The following is a 22533-nucleotide window of genomic DNA, read 5'->3' as shown; positions in this document are numbered from 1 at the left end:
GGAGACCCAGAAGGGAAAGCCCCTCTGCAGTGCCTGAGGCCACAGTCCGACTGTGTCTGCATCACAGGGCAAGCAGAGCCAGCACAGACCTCTCCACTTGCCAGAAACCCGTTTTAAACTCTAGTGAGTTTCTCTCTAAAAACCCAGCGAGAGATGGATTGCCGAGAGAAAGTAGAGCAGACAGAAATTTTGGCCTCATCTTGACAAAAAGGGGTGGGGATGAATGGGGGGGGGGAAACGTAGGCGTGTTGCCGAACATCTCTGAAAGGGCTTAATTTAAATTTTTAATAAAAGAGTATTTTTTTAACGTGGAGGTGTTTTATATATTACATGGATGTAATACATCTCTCATTTGTATAATTCTAGGTTAGGAGCTACGATTCCATATAACTGCAAGAGTAGTCTGAATATAGTAATAAAGGTATTTTACAATTTTACATGATGTTCCCAGCGTTTTGTTGGCATGATTTGCCGGGGCTAATAAAAGCTTGTGATTATCATATAAATGCTCTCCCCACTCCTCCCGTGGATGGGTTCAGGCTCCCCGCCCCCCTACACCTCGTTATCTGTGCTCCCTTTAGCACAGAAGAGAGAGCATGGACCCCAGGGTCCACCTGCCCAGCTGGGCTCTGTTTTCTGCTCCTTGAAAATCCCGAATCAACAGGAAGAAATCGCCCTGCACCGAGCCTTCCAAAAACCTTTCCTCCCATCTGCCATGGGCAGGGCTCAGGGCCCTGACTTGGACTTCTCTCATCCAGATGGGAGACCCAATCCCGCCCCCATGCGGGTCGCCAGGTGTGACCGAAGCTCCACTGCCGATACTTGATAACATCGCCTGTCCAGCAAGAATCTAACCCCACGGGAACACCTTCCTTTCTTTTACATTTTTATTCTTGGGGAAAATTCTGTCCACACCACCTCTGAGTGAATGCTCGCTGCTCTCCAAGCCCAAAGTTCACTAAAACTCCCTTGATTTACGGGCGGCTTCCGACTGCCAGCACCTGGCAGACACAGCAACCAACTCAGTCATAAACAGATCGCATACAATTTAATTTTAATGTGCTCGTTAGTCGTAGCACATTTCAGACATAATTGTGAACGCAACACAAAATTATAGCAAAAAGACAATTTTAATGCTGCCGTAGAAAAGAGGGTTATATGAAGAGTCACATAATGGTGGTTCATTGTCAACAACAAAACAGGGCACAGAGTGTCTGTGCTGTTTACATGCCAATATTTTATACATAGGTTCTCATATGGTGTCAGCTGTCAGTTACTTCTGCAAATTAACTGCCAAAAATGGAGAAGAACAGAATCACTTGGAGAGCCGGTAACCACGGGTTACCTTTCATAAGCCTAAAGATAAAGCTGCAGTGTGGGATCTTGGGAGAATAATTAGGAAGAACAAAACAGAAAGTTACCAATTGAAATAAAAAGGCGTCCTACAATATGGAAAGCAACCAAGAGGGCTTATAAATAAGTAAAAGAGGTTGTATCACAGAATGCCTCGTGACTTTTAAGCAAAGTATTACAGTACAAACATTTTAAAGGCTTTATCAATGTTTAGGAAATACAGTACAAGTTCTCTCTCTCTTTTTTTTTCCTTTTCAAATAGACTTAACCCTTTGAGCACTGAGTTTGAGTGTGGTTTTTTTTTGTTTTTTTTTTTGATTTCTAATAAATACCTTTAAAAATAATGTGCAAAATAGTTATGATGCCTGCCATGGATGGATCTCCTGGCCTTGTTTATTCAGACTGCTCAAAACAAATGATAATATGATGCTAATAAATATGTATAATTTAAACGTGAACCTCTATCAATATAGATGTACTGTATAGCAAAACAAACAATCATACTTTGCTTTCAGATAATGTTTCTGTATACTTTATAAATGCTATCTGTGGTATCTTCTGTATAATTTACAATGTTTGCATGTAAAAAAACAAAACCCATAGACCTTAAAAAAAAAAGAAAAAGAAATATACACTATACATAGGCACGGCTTATGCCCAGAGCATAGCAGGTACATAAAACACTGTTGCTATAAATGCAGGAAAAAAGGTCATTTACCCACAATCACATTTTTCATAAGAGAGTCTGAAATCTATACAATATATACATCTATGTTTCAATGTGAAAATAATATTCTTTTAAATTTCAAGGCGTGTTATACCCCTGCAGACCTGCATAAATGGAGGTTCATATTATTAATTATAACTAAGCTGGTAAGGAGTTTAAAAAACAGAGCTTCATACATTATTATTATTATTTTATTTTTTAACCAAATTAATGCAAAAGTGCTTCAAAGTACTCAGAGGGCTAAAGATGAAAGGGTGAAAAATGCCAGCACACTTGAGCCGCGTGGAAAAGTGTGCCTGGTTTCGTCATAAATGCTTAATTAAACTGTCTGTTAATGCATGCAGCTTGAAGCATCGGGGGATGCTCACAACTAAATCCCATTTACACAAAGTTCCAAACACTTACCACTGCGTTTTAACCTTCATATTTTACCAGTAACAACAGCTGAGTATGCACCTCTATTAAACACTGTACAGTTATACAAAACAGTCCAGCCCAGAGTGATTCTCTGCAGTTAAAATAAGAACATGTGCCAAGAACAAGACAGAGGGGCCTTAAGGTGCCTGCAACAGTTTCCCTCAAAGCGAATTACAGTCACTTTAATCAAAAGCAAACGCTACTGCTTCTCTAACTCAGAAACATACAGAAGGTGGTCCTCAGGGGACTTCCCGTGTGTTTTGCTGAGGTGAAGTTTAACCGCATGCTTGCTCGCAAAGGTCCGATTGCAAAGTTTGCACTGGTAGGAGGTCCCCAGATCCTCCTCGGGGGAGGACGTCACCAGTTTTTCTGACGGTGACTTGGTTTGTGCTATCTGATTGTTAATCTGTTCAGTGGACAGTTTAGACAAATCCCGTAGCCGGAAGCCCAGGTGTGACTCGAGGTGGCTGATGTACGTGGAGGGAGTCCTGATTTGTGACGCGCAGTCATTACAAAAGAACACAGGGTGGCCGGTGTCCAAGTTTTTGAGGAACTTTGTTCCACCTGTCCTTCGCAGCTGGTACTTGACGTTGGCCAGCCAGTGGCTGATGGTGGTCATGGAGAGCCCGGTGAACCTGGAGATGTGCATGCGCTCCTGGGGGCTCAGGTCCGACATGATGTACTTGCCCTCCGAGGTCTGCCGGAGGCTGGCGGCGAACTGCGCCTGGAGGATGAGCAGGTGCTGGGGGTTCCAGTTTGACTGGCGGCCCTTCCTCTTCTGCGCGGGCGTCGCCTCCTCGGCCTCCTCCAGGGTGGCCCCGTCAATGTCAGACTTCTCAGAGATGCTGGAAGGGGTGGAGGACTTTGACGTGTGGCTCTCTGTCAAGTTCTTCAGCATATCGGATATATCTGACAAGGCGTTCTCGCGGAGCGGCGAGTTTGACATGAATGATACGACGGCAGATGTCTTTGCCGTTGTCACCGTGGATGAGGAGGTTGCCGGGGATGTGGACGTGGGTGACAAAAGCACTGAACCCAGAGAGCAGCCTTTGTCACTCTTGCCTTTCGTCAAGTCTATGGGCTGGTCGTTGTTGACGTGGTAGAAATAGCGGTCGAGGTGGTCCGCCTTCTTGGACTGCAAGGGTGGTGGGGTAGCCACCGCCGCCTTCTCGGCCAGGCTGTTGCTCATCTTGAACAGCATGCTCATGGGGTCAAGGGCAGGCAGGGAGGGCTTGGCGGCCTTGCCCAGGTGGATGTTCATCACCGACTGCAGGGCGCTCAGAGGGTTAACGAAGGGCTGCTCTGGTGGGTGGTCGGTGATGATGGCCGTGCTGCTGCTCAAGCCGCTGCTCATGGGCTTCACCAGGTCCTTGCCGTTCTCCACCGGCTCTGCCAGGGGGCTCCCCTCCTTGCAGCCGTCCCGCTGGGGGCTGGGGCTGTCCTCCTGGCTTTTGAAGCCCCCGTCGCTGGACGCCTCCATCTTGATGGGCTCGCTGACGTCGCTGCTGCACGGGGACGGGGTGGCCCGCTTGGGTGGAGAAAGCTTGCCCTCGGGCTCCTTCATTTTCTCCTCGACTTTGGCAACTTTCTCGGTGACTTTTTTCACCAGCTCCTCCATGGCGTGAAAGTTTGTCTTGGGCATGGGGGAGGTCTGGCTGCTGGGTGGAGTGATCAGGGTCTGGTTCTTCGTGGGGGACACGATGTCGCTGTTGCCAAACATGGGCTTCAGGGGTGCGCTTTTCCCCGAGGAGCCCAGAGACAGCTTCATCATGTTGGGGAGCTGGTAGGCAGCGTGGATGCTGGGGTAGCCCCCCCAGCTGGGGGTGCCGTTCTGAGCCTTGTTGATGGCCGACGTGACTGTGTTTTCTAGGGACTTGAGGATATCGAGCCCGCCCTTGGGGCTCTCTTCAAGGTCGTTCTCAGTCAAATAGTGGTACTTGGAAGAGATATCGTACTTCTCCTCCTCCTCACAGGCCTTCTCCTTTTCCTTGGGCTTCTCTTCAAGGACGGCTTTCTCCTTGTCAGTTTCCTTCTTGACCTCCACATTCAGTTTTGGGGAGATGCTGGCAGGCGTGTTGGAGGGGGACGTGAAAGTGGTGGCAGCCAGGGGCACGGACTGCACCTTCTCGTCCAGCAGGGTGGTGATGCTGGGCGTGACGGGCGTCTCCATGATGGGCTTCCCCTTCTTCATGGCCGAGTTGGTGACCTTGATGAAGTGGCCGGTCACCATCATGTGGGCCGTGAGCTCCTGCAGTGTGTCGTGAGAGCTGCCGCACTCCATGCACTTGAGGATCTGGGACTTGCGGGCCTCGAAGTGCCAGGCGTAGCTGGCCCCGTTCTGGTGGCCGTAGCGGTTATTTGGCGTGATGTATGGGTTGGAGTTCTTCTGAAGCGTGTCGTTCGTGTCCGCCATGGCAGCTTTGGGGGTGCCCCCGGTGGAATCCGGGGAGCTGGGCAGCTCCAGCTCCAGCGAGGCCTTCTTCCGAGCGGCTGGGATGATTTTGGCTGCAACGGGAGTGACGGGTTCCTTCAGAGGCACTTTTTGGTAGTGTTTTGTTTTGATCATATGGACACTCAAGTCCTGGAGGGACTCGAACGAGTGGCCACAGTACATGCACTTCAACACCTTCTGGGCATCCTCCTTGCCTTCCATTTCCAGCAGCGAGCGTTTGCGGGGCTTGGACCAGCGCTTGGGGTTGTTGTTGTCGGTCTCATGGTTGTCGTCGCGGTAATGCCCCGTCTCGTTCATGTGCACTGTCAGCTCCACCAGGGTGTCGTAGGCGGCGCTGCAGTCCTTGCAGCGGAACTTGCTGGCCCCGGTGAAGATGGAGCCGTAGAGCTTGCTGCTCTGCCGGTACAGCTGCACCGTGCTGAACAGGCTGGGCTCGGGCAGCATGCGGCTCTGGGACACCTGCTGCAGGGTCTTGGCCATGGCGCTCTGGTGCCAGTCGAAGCTCCCGCTGCCGCAGCTGCTGCTGCTACTGCTGCTGCTGCTGCTGCTCCCGTTGTTCTTCTCCGAGGATGGCTGGTGCAGGTTGAGGGTGAGGTTGGACCAGTAGGAGTTGGAGAGGAAGTTGTTGTACACGGCCTTCATCTGCTCCAGGCTGTCAGACACGGTCGTGTCTTCCGGCGGGACGGTCACCTCCTTGGTCTCCTCTTCGTTCTTGATGGAGCCGCTTTCAAAGTCAGCCATCCGGTCACTGGTCTCACTGATGTGGGACTCGCTGTCCATCTCGTGGCTGGAAAACTCGGCCGCCGGGGAGTTCTGGTAGCTGGGGCAGGTCTTGCTGAGCTCCTTTTCCGGGCACATGTACTTAGCTGATGGCTCTCCATCTGCAGGGCTCTCTTCTGGGTCTATGTCTTCATCTACCAGGGCGGCAGCCTTCAACTCATCTGAAACATAGGCTGCGTTGATAACAGGTGGAACAGGTAGGACACAAAGAAGAGACACACGGAGGAGGAGAGAAAGAAAAAAGAAAGCATTAGTAAGTGTTGACCTTACCTAGAACATTTTCTTGGCTCTTCAGAAAACGAAGCAAAGTAGACGGGCACATTTATTTGTAAAATTAAATAGTTAAAATGTGGTGTTTCTTTGGAGCAAAAAAAAAAAAATCTGCTCTTCAAACATAATTTGCCACCTTATTCTTCTCAAGGGGCAACAGCTTGAAATTAAAACTAAATTTGAAATTAATGAAGCACATTCTGGAGGTGGCATTCATTTCTAAAGTAATAAATTACTTGTATCAACCTCAGAGACAGCAGTTCCTGTCTGTCAATTAATATGTCTTATGCTTCTCCTACCCCTAATGCATTTCTTAACAGACAGATTCACAATTTAAATTAAGCAAGCATTTTTTACTCATTACATTTTTGAGGCTCAATCTTTAATAAATATAAAGCCCCAAAACATCAATACAATTTTTACAAAGTAAAAAGAAAGTACATCAATTGCACTAAATTAGAAACAAGGTTTTGTGACTTTTTTTTTTCCTTCCTTCTGGAAAAGTCAGTCTCATAAAAGCTTGGAGTAAGTTTCCTACCAGGGCCCAGGTGTTCATTTGTTCCAGATGGGAGGGAAGACCCTGACCCGCCACCACCCAGCCCTGGCCTGTCCCCCGTGTGCACACTCAGCCATTTTCAGCCACCATCACACACACTATCCATGCAGAATTATGTCAGAACAAGTTCAGGAAAATTGGTATGCGGTGTTCATTCCTGCTGTATAAATATATACAAGACCTTCCAGTGGACCTTACAAATGTCAAAGTGTTTGCTCTTTAGACTACTTTGTCAATATTTACTCAGCATAAGCTTCATGGGCATCCAACAGGGATCCTGTCTTTCTGGAAGTGATGTAACTGGGGATGTGAATCTAGCCTGCACTTCCGAGCAGGTGGAGGTGCTCTGAACAAGGCTGAGCAGCTGTGGGTTCTAGAAGATGCGCTCCAGAGATGCAAAGCAGGGAGAACACCATGTTAACGGAACTAAATGATTTTTTTCTTTCATTCTAAATTTGCATTCAGTGACTTTGGTTTTTCCTTACTGGAGCTTGCCTGACATTGTAAATCAAGTTGGACTGGGTCTTGTGAACAACTAGACGTGGCCAGCCCTGTGGCAAGTGACAGTGTTAAAGCAGAGAAAGGTGAAAAGTAACTTCTTGTCAGCTCCTCAATACCAGTTTGCTTCCAAAGGCCAGTGGCTAAGGCTTGAATGCCACAAGTGCTAACACTGCATGGCTGATTGAAAAGTCTTAGGGAAGAAAAGGAAGATTTGTTTGTGGAATTCACTCCCATGATGTTAAAGATTTGCCCCCAAACCAATTTCACACTAGAAAAAGTAACAAACAAAACAATGAAATGACTCCAAGAAGATTCCCTGGAAGACACACAGATATTCACCGCCACTCCCCACCTCCTTCCATCCACGTCAAGAGTGATATATTTTCGTTCCTAAGTCCCCCTTTGAGTACCAAGACTTCTAAGCTGAAAACCTACTGATGTCCCAGCACTGAGGTGATTTGAATTTGATGGGAGTAGTGTCCAGGTACACATAGCTGTAGAAGCAAGGCTGCTTCTGCTCAGATGTAAAGAGTGAAGCAGCAAGTCTTGGGGTCGAGCTGTGGAACGTCCTTTACAGATGACCAGAAGAAAGGGTCCTGCTCCGTCAGCTGTAGTGAGACTTCAGTTTGAGGTTGTACACTTGGAGCTGGCAAATTAACATGCCAAACAAACTCTTTCCTAAAGCCCAGGGTCACAGTGCATGGGGGCTCATGGTGCTGACCGTAAGGGGGAAAAAGAATGTTGGAAAAGGAAGCGGAAGAGAAAAAGGAAAGCAGGCACTGCTCCCTCTGCACACCACTGTCTGCTCATCACTCCCTTGAAGTCTGGCTCTCAAATGCCAAACAGGACTGGCAGGTCGGCAGGGAGGGTGGCTGTGGTCAGAGCGACCAAGAGTCACAGCTTCCCTGGAACTGTCCGAATCTCAGCACCAAAAGTCCTATATCCCAAGGATTCTCTCAGTCCTGGGCAAAACTGGTCAGCTGGTCACCCTGGTGAGGGGACACCCAGCAGGACCAGGTCAAAAGGTCCAGGCAGGTTTGCATTCCTCTTGAAGAGGAGCTCGAGCAGGGCGAGCTGGGTTTGACTGTCTGCAGAAATGCACTGGGAGCAAGTATGGATAATGTTCCTATCCAAGGGGTTTCATTTGGAACACTGAGTCTGAAAGGAAGGAGAAAAACACAGTGGCCCATGTCCTGCAGCTGAGGTGCAAGGAAAAGCCTGGCCCTGTGTAGACAGGGCAGAACCCTGAGCCCCCCTGGGAGCCACTGTCTGCAGCATGAACCACACCTACCAAGGCTTCCACGGAATTCAGGCTAGGAGAAGCAGGGGTCCAGAAATGGTCCCATCTGGCCAGGCAGCCGGAAGCCAGAGTCAATAGTGGTCATGAAGGCTACCAGCTCAGGGAATATTGTAGCTCTGCCAGTCCACCTGCCACCCAGGAGCGGTGTGGGCCCCATGGAAGCCTCAGCACAGTGCAGCGGGGACAGCAGGCTGTCAGGAACATCCCCCAACATACACATGCACCATCATCGGCTTGATCAGCTCCCACCCTGAGCTGGCCCCCAGGGGACTCCAACATGCCTTGTAAATCGCACAGCAGTATCAGAATGTCATCAGTCTGGTGACTGAGGAGGAAATTAAAAATGAAAGAAAAGTAAGGCCAACCTCACAGTTGACAAATCAAATCCTACGAAAGAAAAGTAAGGCCAACCTCACAGTTGACAAATCAAATCCTACTCTGAGGAAAATCAAAAAGCTTCGGTGCCAAGAGGCCCTGGATTAGGGAGACCCGGCATCACCCCACATACCACCCCTTGGCTTTGCCGTGGCTTCTGAGGCTCCTCCTAAGTACCTTTGCACACTGCCCTGACAGGAACCTCACTGCATGAGTCCTTCCTCTATGTCTTGTGATAATTGCACTCCTCTGAGAATATCACATCCACTCTCGATGACTGAACTTCAAGAAGTAGTGAGAAAGTGGAAACGGGCCTAGAGAAATGGCAGAGGGGAGGAGAGGGTGGAAGGGTTCATTCATTCCTCTAATTCTGATCGTGCTCCACCCCCACCAGAATATCATTTTCTTTCTCTAGGACTCCGTTTCCCCATTTGTAAATGACAGGTCACTGTGGCCAGATGAGGGCCTCCTCCGCTACTTCTCTGTTTTGTGGCTTTTCTGAGCAAAGGGTAAAGAAGTGAGGCCATGCCCGTTTGCTCTGGCTCATCCCTGCTAAACTCTGGCTCCTCTTCAGCTCTCAGCAGTCAAGTGACTCCCTTGCCCTTCTGCTCTGCACTAACTGGCAAAGTCCCTGGCCAGAGAGAAGGAGGAACACCCTCACTGGATCAGTTCATGTTCCAGATCAGGCCAAGAGGGAGGGGGATTGGGTGTCTTCATCACAGTCTGCGTGGACAGGGAGAGGTTACCGAGGGTGCGGGGGCCGGATGAGAAGCTAGCCCCACCAGGCTGGCTATCAGGGGCTCCTTCTCTCAGGGAGGCGATGGCAGGCCTTGTCCCCTATTTGGACCTGACAGGTAATCATGCACAGGTAACCAGGCCTTGGGGGGCTTTGCTACTGTGGATGGTTACTTTGATCCCTTGCTGCTATTTAACTTTCTGCACATTCCTGTCTGGATTCCCCATGGCTAAAGGCCCGCTCTGTACTCTCACATCCTGCACACGGTAAGTGAGCAATAGACACTGGCTGTCTCCTTTAGAAAACGGGCTGGTTGAAGCTCATGTTCAGCAGCAAGAGGCTTGTTCCTAGCCTCTGAGCCCTCTGACCCCAGCCTGGGCCAGCACCCAGCATCTCTCACCCCTCCTCAAGGAACCCCCAACTCCGGCCCCAGCCCCTTCCCTCTGTTCTCCAGGCAGACTCCACCAGATGTTCCATCAGTGGGCTGGTCATGTCACCCCAACGAACACCCTCGGTGATCTGCCATCGGACTTGGAAGAAAGCTCCAACTCTTCCCAGCCACCCCAGAGTCCTCCACCATCTCAGTCCTGCTTTCTCTCCAGCCTGTCAGCTTCTAGAGCATTCCATGGCCTCTAACTCTGCACTGCTGCCTCCTGTGCTGGGAGCCCTGGGGGAGATTCAAAGAAAGGAGGGTGAGCCATCTACCCCTCCCTGGGCTGCAGTGAAAGGTAATATCCAGGGGAAGGGGGACTTGACCTCAACTTTGTCCCCTTAGCACCTCATCCACTCCCTTCTTTTTACAAGACACACCACCGAAATCTCTAGATTAACCACTCAGACACACACCAATGGAATGAATGCATGAGTATATGAATAAATAAATGAACACCATAGATGACTTCTTCAAACCTCCTGAACAGTTGCCAAAACATCTAGATGGATCCAGCCTCCAGCTGGTTGCGGACATGCTGGGGTCTGATCCGAAGTCCTTCCTGGATCCATTTTCTGAGTGTGAGCAGCATGAGGCTGGGCCTCTGGGGAACAGGATGCCAGAAGCCCTCTCTGAGGAAGAGGGGTGGAAGCCCCACAAATAATGGTCTCCTTGCACTTGGGCCACCCCTGGCTGTGCCCACACCCCAATACCTCTCTTCAAGAATGCATCAGCATCACCGTTTTCTCTTGAACAAATACAACTGAAACCTCCGCTTCCAGCTCCAGTAGAAAAGGCCCTGAATTGTACAGGGAGGAGCTCTCATTCAAACCAAGTTGCCAGGTGCAAAAATGAGAGAAACACGTGAGAGTGGAGACTCAAGAGAGGGTGGACTGGGGCCTTTCACTTTCCCCCAAGTCACTCAGTGGAAAAAGTTCCTCTCCAAGACGTGAGCCCTTACTGACTACTGTGACAGCTCCCTTATTACAGCCCTGCCCGCTCTCTTCCTCTATGTAAAGTAAGCACTTGAAGCAGTAAGACAGCAACCCATCTCTCTAAAGCTGAGGGCCAAGGACACATGTCTGAACAACTGGATGAACTCAAGAACTTGGCATGCCCAGAACTGAATGGGACTTCTGGGGAGAGACACATATTCATGAGAAATAAAAGCTCTCACACTAGCTGAGACTTTCTACAAAGTTCCATAGCGCAACACCCTGGAATGTCAAGCAATGAAAAAAGACAAAAAAAAATCACACTGCTACCTAATATGTGCATGCTTCTGAACCACTTGCATTTAATCCTCTCAATGGTCCTGGCAGGTGGATCAAATGATTTCCTTTCTACAGTCTAGGAAACTGCAGTTCCCACAAGTTAAATGAGATACTCCCAAGCCCTCTGCAGGGACCCCTCAGGAGTCAGTGGACGTACAAGGGAATTTGACTCACTCCATAGGGAATCACACAGAAGGAGCGAAGAGTGAGTGCGCTGCTGCGTCAGAGCCTTCCTTAACGCCTGCCCCCAGTGGATCCCACGCCTGCCCCTCCAGGACGGTCCTGAGTGCCCTCCCACAGCTCCTTGGTGCTCATGCCTCCCGAGACGTGGCCATGGGGACAGTGCACATGTCCAAGGAGTAAGGAGCCGTCCGGCGCAGCAATCAGAGGGTCTGGAGGCAGCAGCACCCTCATTAATATTTATTATCATCATTAACTAAACTCAACCACTAGGTAAAAAGAAATTAATATGTTTGGTATAAATATAAAACAGTAAGCTGGGGCATAATGGAATTCACTTCTGGGCAAGCGTGAATTACCTTCATCACTCTCTTGTACATCTCTCTCCAAAGAAAGAGATGAAGGAACAGAGGAAGAGGAAGGGTGTCCCTGGGTGGGTGGGGGCTGGGCTGGGGAGCAGGGGCACTGGAGGGAGCTGGAGAGAAAGGAAGGGGTGTGTGGCTGTGCCCTCTCCCAGAAGCAATTTCAAAGTAAACTGTCCTGTGGAGTTTTGCATTTTCTGGGCTGAAATGAGCCCTCGGAAGTTTAACACTGTTTTCAAATTCCCAAGACTGCCTGGGAAACTGTAGGCAGTTTCACTGGCTAAAGTGTCCTCGGACTCCTGCTCCCTGCTCTTCCCTACAGGTGGCCCAAGATGCACCTCATCCTGTAACCCGTGGTTCTGGGCATCCTCATCTTCGGTGATGTGATGGAGAGGGGAAAGGAGGCAGGGAGAGGAGGTGGTGGGGCTGGAGAAGATCGGGGTGGAGAAGGGAAAGGAGAGAGTGGGGGGCAGGGAGCAGAGAAAGAATCATGCAAGCAAGACGGAGGAAAGAGGGAAGAAGCCATTAGGACTAGGGTGGTGTTGGGAGGGGACAGAGAGAGAAACAGAGACAGACAGAGAGATGGAGAGAGAGAGACAGAGGCAGAAAGAGACAGACAGAGACAGAGAAATGGAAAGAGACAGAGACAGAGAGAGGCAGAAAGAGACAGAGACAGACAGATGGAGAAATAGAGAGATGGAGAGACCACTAAGGGCAGTGGGAGGGAGGGAAGGAGAGAAAGAAAAGCAGTGATGGAGATTTGAGAAGAGGCAGGAAGAAGAGATTATTCTAGTGGTGGGGTGGACCTGAACAGGGGGTCTTGGTGCAAGGCTGGCATGGGGAAAGGAGCCCTGGAGCACTGCTGTGGATCATTTCCATGGCCGGAGACTCAGGCCTTGTCTCAGCCTCTCCTGAGCACTCAGATTCTCATGACATAAGATGATTTTTTATTTTAAGGGTAATTTAACCAGCTGAGGGCATGACCAAGAAGACAGTTAAAGGCTCAGCCAAATCTGGTGAGCAGAGCAAGGGGACATGGCTTGGGCACAGAGGTTGCTTCTGCCCCTGAGATGATCTGGGCCATTGTGGGTGGAGGACACTTGGCCAGGGGAGCCTCAGGAGGAGCAGGCCCCTGAGCTAGGGCCTCAGCAAACCCCAGGAACCCCTCTCAGACCCTCATACACATGATCACATTTGAGACTTGGAACCACCCAGAAGACAGGTGTGGGCAACATGTCTGAAACTGGACAACTTGTGAAGAACACTATTGGCTCTAGATTCGGTTCTCTTGTCCCTTCTCAGGGTTCATGCATGCCATGCTCATCCTGCTCCTGCCCTCCCCTCATAGCCAAGGCCACTCTGCATGGTTAATGAATCAAATTCACATTTTAATAAACACCCTGCCAAGATCATCACAGGTGTCTTGGTCACTTCTGAACGGCTCCCCCCAATACACCTGAATCCAGAACAGAGCAGCAGCAGACTCCTAGTAGCCATAAGGATGGGGACAGGTGGGAAGCCCCAGCTGCCCCACATGGAGAGCTGGCCACAAGAGCACCTGCCTGGACTCAGAGACGACCTGCCGTTTTTGTTGGTGTTCCTGTGTTGCACGATTTTCTGTTCAACTGCGTAAGGTCACAGACACTAAACTGGGTCTTGGCTCCTGCTCTGCCTCGTGTGGTCCAAGTGACCATGAGACTGGCTTCAAGGCTCTGGGCTCCAGTTTCTTCCCCATGAATGAGAGGAAGGAGGGGAAGCAATTTCTGCCACACCTGCCTCCCAGGTGTTTGCAAAACAAGGAAGTCACCAACAGTGAGCAGAAAGGGCTTTCCCAAGTGAAAAGGGCAAACACAGGTGCACAGACTCCACGGAAGTGCATGAGCCCTGGCAGCCTGCACCCAAGAGGGGGCTCCTGGCCCAGCCTCTAGGCTAAGTCCTCTGCTTGAAAAGAGAAGTCTCCAAGGTGAGGTGATGGTCCCCAGAGCCCCAGATTCTCCAGCTGACTTTCAGGAAAAGGGGCAGGGACCGCTAGGATGAGAGGTCCCCACGGGGTTCGGGTTCCATCCCCTTCCCTCTGGCGGCCTGAAGGTGTGCACTTGTGGGAAAGAAAGAAAGCCAGAGAAGAAAGGGGAGGAGAGGAAAATGAAGAGCAAAGAAAGGTTTAACACGTACAACATTAACATTCCTGACCCAGCACCTGTGTGCAGCCTCAACCCCGCCCCCCAGGCCTGGGTCATCTTCAGGAAGGAAGTCCTAGGGCTTTGGACCAAGCCCAGCTCCACCCACAGCCCCGCCCACCTGCCCCCCAGGCTGGAGATTCCCAGGCTCCGCCCACCCCTGGGGGCGTGGTTAGAGCCAGGGACCGCCTCCCCACAGGAGCACCCACCAGAGGCCCTCCCACCCCTCTGGCCGCCAGTGTTCCTGCAGCCTCCAACCCAGCAGTCTCTTCCAGGCTGACTGATGACCTCGTGTCAGGTCAGCTTCTGCCTTGAGTCACCTCTTTAGGGGGAAAAGAGCACAAAGTCTCCAGAAAAATTTACTTAAGTTTCACCTTGTTCTAAACACACCTAGAAATCCGGGACAGACTGATCCATTTGCAGAAGAATCTCTGCTTTATGAAGGGCTCAGGCCAAGTGCACTGTGCCCTCTGGGTTATCTTTACACAGGTCTCTCTTCCTTGCGAATGTGTTGCACATCTAATTGTGACAGGAAAGGAGAGCTCCTTTGTGAGTGTAGCCACTTCTACAACATCTGCTCTGTCTGGGATTGGGGGCCCAGAGTTATCCCCTGACGTTCTGAGAGCCCCTAAAGGGAGCTATCAGGAGCTCTGGAGGGTGTGAGGGGCAGTGAGGCAGGAAGGATGCTCAGACCTGGGCCAGTGATGACCAATAATACATTCACCTTCCAGACAGCTCCCCACTCCCTGTCGCTTTAGGGTCTTGCAGAAGGAAGAAACCAAGACTGGATACGTATGTCCTGCTGGCTGCTGGCTGGGAAGGATTTCAAGGAGCAGCACTGATGGGAGACTTCCTTTCTGTGCCAAGAGTGAGGTGATGGCATACGAAAGTGAGTGATGGAGTAGAGGGGAGCTCAGCTAAATACGCTGGGAAATATCAAGGTGATTAGACTGAGTTGTTGGGCCTCCGTTAGGATATTAACAGGCAGCATAGAGAGACAATTGATTCTAGGAAGTGCCATGGCCAGTACCCAGGAGGTCACAACCCGACAGAGAACACAGGTTTTCTCCATCGACCGGATGTCACCTACCATCTAGGGTGACAGAGGTCACAGCCTCTGGGGACAAAGAAAGAATGGCATTCTTGGATGGTACCAGGGAGACCAGGGGCCTCTCAAGAACCAGGAGAATCTCCAAAGGACCAAGGCAGGTTAGGCTGTGGGGGCTGGGATGCATGGCTCTTTGGGAAGGAAAATGGTGGCTGAAGCTGTAATGGTCAGGACTTCTCCAGAAGGCTGGCCACGGCGGGATGACAACCTCCCAGATTGATTGCGCTTCCCACTAGCAAGGTCAAGAATATTAATTTTGTACACGTTAATTTGATGTAATGTGTGAGATGAATGCTTGTTCAGTTGGGTGTCCCTGTGTTGATAAAGCTGCCATGCTTTCATGCCAAGAAAAGCATGGCATTAGCTGATTGGTGGATCAAGTCAGCATAGAATAAGGCAACATCACCCTTCAGCAGAGCCAGAGTGGCCAGTGGTTGTCCAGGCCACGATGGGCTCCTGCTGATTCTCTATGAGGCTAATGACAGCAAGATCCAGGGGACACCTCCCCAATGCTGGAAAACCCAGCCCATCCCAAAGACCTAGTATCTAGGCCATGGCCTGTTCCTCTAGATGTTGTGGAGAACACAAGCCTGGGAGCCTTCAGAAGCCAAACCTGGAGCCCCACACAGGCCATGGGGTCAAGGAGGACACTTCTGGGACTTGTCTCCTTAAGATTCTTATTGCCATGAAAGAGCTGTGTTCAGCCATCTTGGCAGTCCCTCTGAACAACCTCCCTCCACTTCTTGGGACCCTCCTCGTATGGATCACACAAAGAAGAGGCCAGGAAGCTGGGAGGCTCCTGGAGGTCAGCAAGGGAAGCCAGCTCCCTTAGTCCTGAAACCACACTCAGCCGACTTCAACCCCACTGCGAAGAAAAACAAACATATCAAGGACACACTCACATGCAAAGCAATTGCCTCAGACAAACCTTCAGATAATACAGAGTAAATAATACTCAGTTGAGGACCAACTGAATCACCCCTGTCTTTGGCTCTAAGCACATATGAACCACTGGGTCAATCAACAGTGGCCCCTATACCAACTCTCACGGAGGATCTAAACTCTTACTCCCTGTGCCCTGCAGGAGTGCCTAACCCACTGTGGAGCTAACAGGGCAGAACCTTAATCCCCGTGGTGGTGGTGGCGGTGTCTAGGTTGATAACCCAGTCAGTTCATCTTACTATCAGGCAAAGCATGGCTTCTGGAGGTGAATCTCTGCAAAGGAGGAGAAAGACGTAAAACTTGCTATGAACCCCATATTCTCATTTCTCTTTCTGAGCTCCATATATTTCCAAGATCCCTGCCCTCCTGAAAATGTAGGGTCTGAACCTCTTCCTTGTAGCCTTTTTTCTGTTATTCTACAGAAATCCACAAGGTAAATCCTAATCTGCAGTGGGTCTAGTAAATGAGAAGAGTGACATTCTCTCACCTTGAGTGGGGCAGGAGAGGTGCTGGCACATTTCAAACTGTGCACACAAACAATCTGGCAAATGTCTGAGCAGAGTCATACCTCACACGCCCTTACATACCTTCAGCTCTGGTTGACAGGACTTCCTGAAGGAGGACCACATATGTGGTCCCCTAAGAGGCAGCTATGATACAAAGCTGAACTCTAACCTGTCTGCATACTCAGTGAGCTCAAAACCCGGGAAAACCACAGATGAGAATTGGGCAATGGGTTGGGGAAAAATCTCAGGCAGTCCTTGTAAGGATCCTTTACAAAATGGGCTGTACCTGTACGTGTACAATTCAAATTCTCCCTGAGTCTTTTTGGCTGTTTTCCATAGCATCAAAACATTTGTATCAGGGAGGCCAATGGATGACTTTTTAAAAAGAGTAATAAATATTTACATGGAAGGGGAGGCAATCAATCTACTTAGCCATCTATCCATTTGCCCTTCTACCCATCCATCCATCCACCCAAAAACCCATCCTTTCATCCAACATGTATACAAGACCACGTACATATGCTAGACACTTCAAGGTTAGGAATAAGAAGTTACCAAAATAAACACCTCAGAGCCATGGGCTTTACTTTCACATGGCCAAGATGGCCTTGTTTACACAGATCACAAGGAATGCCCTTGTGATCACATACCCATACAGACTTTTTAGCTTGATATTCAAAGCCAGCACAACCAAGTTTCATTTTACCTTCTAAGTTTATCTTCCACTGCCTACCTCCCTGAAACACACACTAACCTGTGCTAGCTATGCTGTTTTGGCCTTGCCTTGGCTGACACCATTTCTTCCACTTTGCATATGATGCTGCATCTTTTCACGTCCTCAGCCCTGCCCTTCAAGACCCTGCTCATTCCACCTCCCCCAGGAAATTCTTTCTCACCTGTTTCTTTAATCTCAGAGATGAGAGAATGGACAGAAAAGTCCTCTAAACTCTAGAGAAATTTCAGGAATGCTTATTGGCATTATTACTTGAACACCCCTACTGGCATCTCTCATAGTGTTTCCCAGGGCTAAGTATGTGCACAGCGGGCCTCTCCATATACATTACAGGAACCAGGCGTTCCTTACCTCTGTGTCCTTCACACCGCCTGGCAGGTCAGCTGTTTGAGTAACTCCTGGTCAAATTGACAGGGTTTGGTAGGCACTGCTGAGTCTAAGAACCACACAGACCAAGTGTAACCTCAGGCAGAAGCTCCCACCAGCCTCCTCCACACTCTCAAACGCAAGCAAAGCAGCCCCGAGTGTCCTCATGACTCTACACCACTTCATGTTCCCTCACGACCATTTATTTCCCAGAACACTAAGCAGTGAGTCAAGGCCACAAGTGTTTCTCAGGAGTCCTGACAACGTTCCTCATTTTATGATCACAGGAAAAGTGGGAAAGAGGGTGCTCCCACGGACCCCAGAGAAGCCCAGCCTTTCCATCACTGCACTGGGCACAGCATGGGAGCCACCTGGACAGGGAGGCCTTCCTGAGGCCAGTAACCTTGGCCGTGATTGGCCAGCTACAACCCAGCACTCAACAAGCACTCAGCCAGCACTGACTGAGTATACACTTAGCACTCAGCCAGCATCCAGACAGCACAAACTGGGCAGACACCCAGCACACTCCTGGGTCTGCTAATACCACGTAACTACCATTTGAATGGACAGGTCACAGCCAGGACAAGGATGTAATCTCCCCAGTCAGCTTGAAAAAAATAAACTTCTAAATGTTCTACAATTTTGACCTAAATGCCCATAGATTTCCACTTCATTTCTATTTATTAAAATAGCTTTCCCCTACCAATGTATAAATACTACCTGTTAGCTGGTTGGCATCACATTACGTGTTTTCTTTAAATATCCTATCTCACCTATTGGAAGGACTGATGCTGAAGCTGAAGCTCCAATACTTTGGCCACCTGATGCGAAGGGCCAGTTCACTGGAAAAGACCCTGATGCTGGGAAAGATTGAGGGCAAGAGGCGAAGGGGCCAACAGAGGACGAGATGGTTGGATGGCATCACTGACTCAGGGGACATGAGTTTGAGCAAGCTCAGGGAGATGGTGAAGGACAGGAAGCCTGGTGTGCTAAAGTTCAACGGGTCTCAAAGAGTCAGACACAACTTAAGAGACTGAACGACAACAACTCATTTATGCTGATGTTTACATAGTCTGACTTATGTGTTTCTTGTACTAAATTCAAGAACCCTCAACACTTCACCATCTTTCTGGGGGGCAGAAGGGGAGAGAAAAAATAAAACAGCAATACATAGTGAGAGTGGCCTTCTCACTAGTGGCTAGCGTATTACTTGTCATGGTCATTTTTTGAAAGGTAATTTAGCAGTATGTATCAATATTGAAAATCGGTTGTATTTCTTGAACCAGCTAGGAATCTATACTACAGAAACACACATGTGAAAAAAGAAAAAAAAAACAGAAACAAAAACTGCTGTGTGTTTAGGGTGTTTTCAGCAACAATTCTTCTAATACCAAAAGAGTGGATAAACAAACTAAGGTACGCCCATACCATGAAGTAATATGCAGCGATTTACAAGAACAATAAGAGACAAATAATAGTGTCAGCAAAGACGCGGAGCAACTGGAACTCTGAAAAGCTATTTATCAGGATCCACTGAAGCTATATCTACATACTCTCTGTGACACAGCAATTTTCCTCCTAGGTAATTACCCAGCAGACATGCACACATATCCCACCAAAACACCAGGACCATAATATCCTTTGGCACGTCATTCATAACAGCAAAGAGACTGGAAACAACCCAAATGTCCACCAACAGTACAAAGATACCTGCAGAACAGAATGGTACACAGCAGTGAAAATGGACAAATCTCACAAAAAACACAATACATGAAAGATTACATACTATTTGAGTTCACTTAAACAAATTTCAAGAAACAGGCAAAACTAACCTGTGATGTTCCATGGAGGGTGGTGGTAACTGGGATGGGGGCGCCAGGGACTCTCAGGGCTGGAAATGTTCTACTTCTGGGTCTGAACCCTCGTTACATGACTGTGTTCACTTGGGGAAAACTCATCGACCTCTACACTCATTATTTATTTGCTATCTTTTTGTATATTATACTGAATAAGATGCTAACCTCAAAAGAATGAGACGATTGTATAAATTCCGATGTGGAATGATTTCTAAGATGTATCGGTACGTGTCGGTGGGGGAGCAAGTGTCAGAAACACAAACACGGATCCCTGTTTTCTGTGTGAGCTTGTGTGATTGGCACCCAGGAAAAGGATCCTCTCTGAGATGTGGGGGACATTCTCTGGGTGCCAGAGGGGATACCATGGCTGTGGAGGCAGATAGCAGGAGGTGGGGGAGAAAGGGGCCTCTCCTCTGCCTGGCCTGAAATTTCCACAAGCACACACCCGTGAATGTATTGTGAAATGTTGAGACGTGTAGAAGGAAATGTAGTTTTAGTACAGTTGCCTGTGTGTCAGGCTCTGTACTGGGCACTGTCTGCAAAGCATACACTAGGCAAAGCCCCTTTCTGCTCAGACACTTATCCAAGGATGGCAGGTGTGGGGTAGGAGTGCGTTTCCTGCGTTGGGGGCTGGATCCAAAGCCACAAGGCCTTCAGGGACCAGTCCAGTGGGACGTCCACAAGCCCACGAGCATCCCTGGCCTCTGCGTCCTTCTACCTCAAGGCATTCTCATGAGGATGTCACCGTCATGATGAACTATGGTAAGCAGAGACACGGGGGAGCTTTGTGATGAAACTACTGACCTTAGTGGAAGGAGGAGGTGACAGCCACTTTTCCACCAACCTCAAAGGCTATTGGGCTCCATGGGGATCTAGCTGTAGTGACACCCAAAGTACCCATGGGGCCCGGCTCCTTCAACCACAGGTGGGAACCAGTGGGAATTCTTTCAGATCACGGCTGACACCAGGTGAGTCCCATCCTCTCATGGGGCAGAGTCCTCGATTCCCCTCCAGGCAGCTCTGGGATCACCCCAAGGACTCTCCTGAGCCCTTGAGATGAACATCACAGGGACAGGAGGTCTGTGTGACAAGTGGGGGAGTGCTGGGGGAAGAGGTCTGCAGTGTAAGCTCTCAAGGTAAAATGAGACAACCAGAAGGTACAGAGAGGCACACAACCTGCTTTATTCCACTCCCCCTTCTTCTGTCCTGTTCCTTCCTAGGGCCACCAAAAGGCTCTAGAGCCTGGATTTTTGAGTCGGACACAGGTGCTCCAGAAACACCTAGGCTTTGAGGTGGCGAGAAAGTCCTTACAGCAAACCAGAAGATGCATCCCCCGGCTGCTACTTGCTTTGCTGGCTGTTCCCTGCCATTCCCTAAGGGCAGCCCCAGACACCATGCTCCTAAGACTCCGAACACCCACCATTCTGCAATGGGGTCTGCAAAGGGACTGGTAGGCATTTCCTGAGATGGTTCAGTGGATGCAGTGCTTGGCCTGGGGACAGGGCTGGGTGGTGCACCCTCCCCATGGTCTCCTGGGTAAATGCCACTCCTCAGGCAGCCCTGAGAGCTTTGTGACCTCAGCACCTCCTGGTTCCCATGGTGCCTCCTGTGTACCCAGGGAAGATCCCACTGCACCTCTGCTCATGCGACAGGGATAGTTCACCTCTATGGATGCCCACCTGATGTCCCGTTTTTGGCTGGGGTTCTGCTGCCCTCTCCACCCTCAGCCGATCCTTCTGTGGGCTCACAGTTCTCCAGGGATCTTGCCGTCACTCGCAAACACAGTGGACGAGGCCCGGGCAGGCAAGGACACAGCCTCCGCAGCCCCCGCACAGGGCCTGGCCCAGGCTGGATGCTTGGTAAATCTCTCTGAATTGAATCAAGCTTTCAAATGAAAAGATGTCACAGATACGGAAAGCAGACTTCCTCTTGCTCTTTTGTGTTTGTTTTGTGTTGTTTCCTTGAGACACTTCAGTGCCAAGCAGCGTTTCCACAAAGAATTAAAAACCCAGAACCAGGGGTCAAGTGCCAGGAGCATTCCATCCCCCCGCCGTTGTGCCCTGCGGGACGGGGACGGGCCCACCCATGGGGGCTCTGCATCCCTGGGGACTTCCGGTGCAGGATATCTGCCCAGCTAGCAGGCAACCTGGGAGGGAAAGGGATATCACAGATGTCCCCACTTAACAGATGGGGAGATGGAGTCTCAGAGACAGAGATGAGGGGATGGAGACAGCCCTCATGATCCAAAGATTCAGAACTAGGAAGGGCAGTCAGAAGCCAGGCATTCCTATTGCATCTCTCTGCTCTTCTCCTGAAGACACAAGGAAAGATGCTGCCAAGGACCTCCCTGGCAGTCCAGGGGTTAAGACTCCAGCTTCCACTGCAGGGGTTGCACGGGTTCGATCCCTGGTTGGGGAACTAAGATCCCACATGCCGCGTGGTACAGTCAAAACATAGAAAAGAAAAGAAAAAAAAAGAAACTGCTTAAATGTGAGGACACAGAGGGACAGGTCCCTCATTCTTGAACAGCATGGCGCATGCAACCCTTGGTAAATGGGGTGATATCGCTGACCCTGGGGGGGGGCTGTCATGAAAATTAAATAACACAAATTATGCACAGTAAGGAAAGGAGCAAATGGCACCCATTGGGGGGGGGGTCGGTACCCAGAGCCCTCTGCTGGTCCCAACTGTGGGATCTGGGTTTTTTTCCTCTTCTCCTTGGTCAAAAGGGAAAGTAGTTTTTTTTGTTTGTTTGTTTGTTTTGCTTTTTTGATGTGAAAATACAAATGGAAAGGCTGATTTTTGAGACAAGCAAACCCTGGAAGTTTATGCACGATGTCTGTAACTAGGCTGTGGCATATAGGACAACATGGTGTGGCAAGAGGTGGGGTGAGCACCTGGGGACCGGGGCAGCGTCTCCCAACACTGGAGCGTTAAGAGGCTCCCATGTCTTCATTTCTCGAGGGTGCCTGACGCTGCCCTGCAGTGCCCCCAACTCCTGCTGCACAAGCCCCCTGGCATGGATCCCTCACCCAGGCCTGGGTCCTTTATGCCTCTCTGAGAGGAAGTCTGAACAGTCTGTAGCCAGCATGGTGAACACAGAATGTCACATGAGCAAAGACACTTGTCAAA

At 49.8% G+C, this 22533-nt stretch overlaps 1 protein-coding gene across 3 annotated transcripts in view; it reads right to left on the bottom strand.

The window, feature by feature from the left end:
• Positions 1–1111: 1111 nt before the first annotated feature.
• TSHZ3 (teashirt zinc finger homeobox 3) overlaps positions 1112–22533 on the bottom strand; it is a 69022-nt gene continuing 47600 nt past the window's right edge. The window contains exons 2-3 of one of the 3 annotated variants that reach the window (XM_081505845.1): positions 8348–8681; positions 1112–5902 (exon numbers count right to left, since the gene is read on the bottom strand). In XM_081505845.1, coding sequence (XP_081361971.1) covers positions 2697–5807 — 3111 coding nt within the window. In that variant the 5' untranslated portion in view covers positions 5808–5902; positions 8348–8681 and the 3' untranslated portion in view covers positions 1112–2696. Of the gene's footprint in view, positions 5903–8347; positions 8682–19377; positions 20148–22533 lie in introns of those variants that run through there. The other 2 variants (XM_081505844.1, XM_081505843.1) reach the window with 2 other exon arrangements.

Source organism: Giraffa tippelskirchi, chromosome 7 (assembly GCF_054371585.1).
Source record: "Giraffa tippelskirchi isolate mGirTip1 chromosome 7, T2T-mGirTip1v1.2.pri, whole genome shotgun sequence".
Lineage (NCBI taxonomy): Eukaryota > Metazoa > Chordata > Mammalia > Artiodactyla > Giraffidae > Giraffa > Giraffa tippelskirchi.
Note: the sequence above shows the minus strand (reverse complement) of the source record. Positions and strands in the feature narration are given on the sequence as shown.